General features: G+C 38.2%; 1 protein-coding gene across 4 annotated transcripts in view; it reads left to right on the forward strand.

The window, feature by feature from the left end:
* The window catches only part of LOC107744614 (EH domain-binding protein 1-like), a 152,346-nt gene that overhangs the window by 76,693 nt on the left and 69,460 nt on the right, over positions 1–6,193 (forward strand). For all 4 annotated transcript variants that reach the window (XM_016558397.1, XM_016558407.1, XM_016558418.1 and 1 more), the window contains 2 exons: positions 3,398–3,576; positions 5,034–5,082. In XM_016558397.1, coding sequence (XP_016413883.1) covers positions 3,398–3,576; positions 5,034–5,082 — 228 coding nt within the window. The remainder of the gene's footprint in view (positions 1–3,397; positions 3,577–5,033; positions 5,083–6,193) is intronic.

The following is a 6,193-nucleotide window of genomic DNA, read 5'->3' on the forward strand; positions in this document are numbered from 1 at the left end:
AACCAGTTCGAAGGGAGCATAGTTTGCTTTTTGGGTTAAAATAATTTCTTGGTATGAAATTAGAATGGTATGACAATTAGAGATTAGACAGTACAGAAATTGAAATCTACACGCTTATACACACTATATTCACATAGTCATGTAATGGTGATGTTGTTAAAATTAACAATTTGAGTATAAAGTATAACAATAATAATAATTTGCACAGTTTGATGATAACCAATCTTTAGATTAAATCACCATTGGTAGCGTGATTTGTTGCAATGCTTTTTTCCACAGTTGGTCAGAACAAACGTGGCAGACTTGTTACTTGTTCAGATGACAATATCCGGTGAAAATGCTTATTTGAGTCATATATTCCAAGACGTAGGCTAAAATCTGTGAGTGCAAAATACAATATCCACACCGGTGCTGTGACTGACTGCCACACACACATACTCCTCAAAACATTAGATTCATCTGCGCTGGAGCCATGCCGCCGCACAACCCACACAAGGAAGATAATTCCGCACACAGCTGCAATTCCAGGTTTTCAAACAGATGGCGACAAAGAGGCAAAACTTACGGACTGCAGCTTTAATTCAGTAATTAATATGCAAACAGTATAGTTTACAATCAAACAGTTAAGCATTTTACATTTAAACAAGTTTTTGAAACTGTTTACAATAGTAAAGTTCAGCTGTTGATTTGTAAAAAGAACATTTCAGTTTATATATTAAGTAGTTTATATTTGCACAACATGGTTTAAAAGAGAACAGTTTTGAAGTTTATATTTAAAAATGTTTTTGAAACCTTTCAGCTCTTTATATCTGAAACATTCAGTTTTCAGTTTAATAAATTTACATTCAGTCATTTGTTTATATTTTTATCAGTTTGCGTTTGCAATGCATCAGTTCAGTATATCTGAATAGAACAGTTCAGCAGTTATATTATATATTTGAACATCACAGTTTACAGGGGACATTTCAGTAGTTTTCAGTGAATACTTGAGCACATGTGGCATTTTAGCAAATTGAACAGTGAGACTTCAGTGGTTTTTAATGGGTCATTTCAGTCATTGACAGTAAAATAGACAGAATCAACCCACCTCACAGAGGTGGAGGATGAATTAAATAACGACCATGGTTCCTGGGAGTTAAAACGTGTCTTGGTGTGTCAGTGTTACTGTTTTCCTCCTGCCACAAAGGTGCCACAGGGTACTGTTAGCCTAAAGAGCCGAGTGCTCCTAAACGGCTGTTGTCTTCTAATTGCTTTAATAGCACCTGGCTGGTAATCCCAGGTAATTATTGAGCTGAAATTAGACAGCTACTTCAAACATCTCTTAAAAGGAGCAAAAACTGCCTCAGGAACTTGCAGCTCTCTTATCATGCATGCTGGAAAAGTGACATGGAAAAGTGGTTGCGGGTTTGTATTCGTGTGGAGCTTAACGTGTTCTTCCCCACCCCCATGTAGCATGTGAGCGTACGCAGGGAATACTTGTGTAGTCCGTTCAGTTCATCACACTTAGTTTCTGCTCTGGGTGAATCACTGTAGTTGATCTTGGATTGAATATGAGACCCTTTATTAAGGGGAACAGGCTTTTTTATAATTAAATTATTAAAGCAAGACACTTGAATTCTAGTTCGAGGTCACTTAACAGAAAAGGAACAAAAGAAGAATGAAACAAAATGAGATGTTCTACATTAAATGTGAATGTACATGACTGTAAAAATACATTTCATAACATTATTCAACTATTGACCTTCATTGTTGGGTGTTTACTGTTGTGGCAACATCTTGATCATTGTTATTAGTCTGTGTGTGTGTGCATTTCTGTCTCTAGAGCAGAAAGGCTCTCGGAGCCCCAAGGGCCCCTCACTTGACTTTTCCCTCCTGCTCTTTCAAGACAACCATAACCTTTCAAATTGTGCAGACAGACGTATAAACGCACAAATAACACACTTGCCCTCAGTGGCATTCGTTCGGATCTTAGCATTTAATTATGGTAATCTAAGAGGCAAGTATTCGAAGAATTTAAAGGAAGTTACAGCGTCTAGCCAATCTACTCAAACCACACCTTTAGGATGTCACGCTTCCCTTTATAATATCATTGTTCTTTTTCTAGTTTTTGAGTTTTGGTCTGTGATTTACATAAGTCTACTCTGGGCCCCTCACAAGCATTTTTTTTTAGGTCTGTGCGTCCTTGAATCCTCCTGCCGTAGCAGATTCTGTCCAAAAGGGGGCGTTGTTAAGCTGCCATGCATGCGTGAAATGTTGGCCAGCTGATGTATAGCACTCTTATCAGGGGAAAGGCAGCGTCTCTCTTCCTTTGCACACACAGATCCATACAGATACCTGTCCTATGGTCATGTATTTCTGCAGGATGAGCACTCTTTTATAACATGTTAGATTTGTATTTAGATGTGGAATCTATCAGGGCTGCATTCATCAGATAGCTGCAAGTTTTGTCTCAGACTATTTGATTATCGTTATTAAAAAGTTATTTTGAGGGGAAAAATGCGAGCGCATGCACCACAGAATATGAATTCTGAGCGATACCATATCCGTAACGCAGCGGCTCCGTTTTTAACGGGATTATGTCCGAAAGTGGCCAGATTCCTGGTGCGAAGGGGTTCTGCTGCTTTGTGTTCGTGGATTTGCAGGATTAGAATTCTCGTTCCTCCGTTTAGTTGGACTCTTAATCCAGACTGATACAGCTTCAAAGGCTGGTCTTTATTAATCATGTGTTTACATTATCCATGGTCATACACTCCTTACAGACCAAAGCTCTCATTAGAACGAGCATGGAAGTCTTTTGTGTGCATTTTTGTGTGTGTGTGTGTGTGTGTTTGTTCAAATTAGAAAGAGGGTTTCAACAGAGGCGACTTTTAACAAAGCTGAGCTTACAAAGCTAATTGGAGAGAGATGGGTTGGATCTGATGTTCTTGATTAGAATTTAAGGACTTTTGAAGAAAAGAGGGACAATAAGAGGGTTGTATGTGTGTGTGGGATAGAGAAAATTGGTGTGTTTGAAAAATGGTAAAAGCTTGGGCTATATGAGTTGTGTGTAATTTGGTGTACAGTTCATGTTTCTGTATAATTATGAGTTGTGTTTTAATTCGTTTCTCTTTTCTGCATGCATTATGCTACACATTCCTTTTGTGTATAATGAAAATAAAAAGAAGTTTATTTATTTCTTTCTTTCATTCTTGTTTAATTATTTTAATATATTTAATACATTTTAGAACATTATTTCTATTAATATTTTGATTGATAAATAGACTGTGAGATGTGTTGATCCAGATTCATTTCCAAGTCAAAGCTGACATGTCATTAATTTTGTAAATAATTTGAATGTCAATAGTACATATTCATCTCTCTTTTCTACACCCTTTCCTCTCTTTCTCCTTTCCTACAGCCCAGTCCAATTCCTAGTCCTGTTCTTGGTGGGAGGCCGAATGCAAGTCAGTCCCTGTTGGCCTGGTGCCGTGAGGTCACAAAAAACTACAGAGGCGTCAAAATCACCAACTTCACCACTTCCTGGAGGAATGGACTGGCATTCTGTGCCCTGTTACACCACTTCAGACCCGGCTTAATGTAAGCCATGCACAATTATGAAAATACACATTTATACATAAGCCTTAACACACAGGAAGTGTTTCTGGAGGTGGTTCAGTCAGCAGTACCCATGTTAAGCACATGGGTGCTGACACAATTTACCCCACGTTAAAGTGATAGCTCACCCAAAAATGAAAATTGTCATATCGTCTTTTATGTTTCACATGGTGACATGGTGAAACCATTTCAATTAAATGGTTTTGTACACTGCCAATTAAATGAATAATATATTTTTTAATCTTGGGTAAATTTCCTTTGACATAAAACTACTTTTACCTGCCATGTGGAAAATTCACTTTGACATGCAATAGCATTAAAAAAATCACTCTGCTTATGTGATCTCTCAATCGCAGTGACCAAAAAAAATAATAATTACAAGTCAGTTGTTAAAAAAAAAAAAATACTTTTTTGAATTAGCCTTATGACACTGGAGATTCACAGTTTATTTATTATTGATTGTTCATTTTATTGTTAAGCCATTTTCAGCTGTTGCCTTTGATCAAAATAATCATCAGATGACTCATTAACCTCTATATAATTAATAGCGACAGCCCTAAACTCTATGTATACACAACTCACTTAATTCACCTCTCTCTCTCCCCCTCTGTGAGAATCTCACTTTGTGTGGGAGGTCTAATATGGTTTCTGATGAAGAGTTTTTAATCCCTCTGTCTTATTTCTGAACATTTCTGTGTCTGGTCTCATCAGGAATGACTTAAATCCTCCTTAATTATTACACTTACAGCAGATTCATCACAGTGCTGACAGCACCACGGCCAACCACCCTCTGGGTTTAGCATACGCTAAAGTACCAGGAATCTGGCCGCCATCTATTTAAGGAAGATATTGACTGATTTATTATCTTTGATATATTTACGAAATATTTGCATTGATTTAACATGTGAAAACATTTTCACACAAGATAAGAGACATCCTGCTGTTTGCTTCATGAATTGTCTTATTTTGCATGATTGATCAATGACCATTATTCCAAAAAAAGTACATTTATTCCTCTCTGTTATGATTTTTCTGTTGATGTAACCAAGAATGCAGGCAGAAATATTAACTAATATTACTGCAATATACTTTTCACTTTTTCCACTTTTTCTCACAAATTCCATTGAATAAAATGTACAGTATTACCAGCTGAATATGCAGTTAATGTCCATTTTTAGAGTAGCCCACTACTGTTTCCCCTGCTGAAGAGAAAAGACCCCAGGCACACAGTGGGTAGGGTTATGGAGAATGAGAGACGAAACGTTTAATGTGTTGAGTGGTTGAGTAAAAGTGTCTGTGTGTCTAATTTTGCTTGCACTCACACACACTATATTAGTTGTGTTGATTGCAGAGCTGTGAAATTGCATGTTACAGCCATTACATGAGATGCATATTTAAAGCTAACTCTTTCTCACTCGCTGTTCTTTCCTCCCTCCTAGTGACTACAAGGCTCTCAATCCTCAAGATATTAAAGAAAACAACAAAAAGGTAAATGCTACACACTCTCTTCCACTCTTTGTTTGTTTGTGCATCAGTAATCCTCCTCATAGGTGATTTATTTTGTTATAACTCTGATTCACTCCCACCCAGCGTTCTCTAATTGCCACTTTCAGAATGCGATTCCCCCTGCCGACACTGATGGAAAGAGTGTGTGTGTTTGTGTGGATGGAGTAAGTCACCTGGGAGTCGTAAGATAGCATCATAATTCATAAACATGCTATAGATAAACTTTACAGGCTTCTCTACAGAGAGAGCAGGAAAGAGAATCAGAGTCAGAAAGGCTTTATTGCCAAGTGTGTTCACACACACACAAGGAATTTGTCTTGGTGTTAGGAGCTTCCGGTACAGAAAATACAAACAAAGTGCAGACATACATAAAATGAGAGAATAGATAATAAATTATAAATAACAATAGTAATAAAAATATACAGAAAAAGGAAAAAGTAAGTAGACAGAACTGTGAATGTGCATATGTGCTATTTACAGATGAAGGTTTAATGAGTTATTTACAGATGTGCAGTACTGAGGTGTGTTATGTGTTGTTCAGGTGCGATATGGCCTGGGGGAAAAAAAACTGTTCTTGTGTCTGGCTGTTTGTGTGTTATGTGTTGTTCAGGTGGGATATGGCCTGGGGGAACAACTGTTCTTGTGTCTGGCTGTTTTGGTGCTCAGTGCTCTGTAGTGCCAGCCAGAGGGCAACAGTTCAAAGAAAGAGTGGGCTGGGTGTGAGGGGTCCAGAGTGATTTTGTTAGCCCTTTTCCTCCCTCTGGAGATGTAAAGTTCTTGAACGTTGGGTAAAGGGGCACCAATAATCCTCTCGGCAGTCCTGACTGTCCGTTGTAGTCTTCTGATGTCTGTTTTGGTAGCTGAACCAAACCAAACAGTTATAGATGAACACAGGACAGACTCAATGATGGCCAAGTAGAACTGTTTCAGCAGCTCCTGTGGCAGGTTGAACTTCCTCAGCTGTCGGAGGAAATACAGCCTATGCTGGGCCTTTTTCACAATAGAGTCAATGTGATTGTCCAACTTCAGGTTCTGAGAGATGGTGTTGCCCAGGAACCTGAATGACTCCACTGCAGTCACAGTGCTGTTCATG

Source organism: Sinocyclocheilus rhinocerous, unplaced genomic scaffold, assembly GCF_001515625.1.
Source record: "Sinocyclocheilus rhinocerous isolate Xijiao unplaced genomic scaffold, SAMN03320098_v1.1 scaffold851, whole genome shotgun sequence".
Lineage (NCBI taxonomy): Eukaryota > Metazoa > Chordata > Actinopteri > Cypriniformes > Cyprinidae > Sinocyclocheilus > Sinocyclocheilus rhinocerous.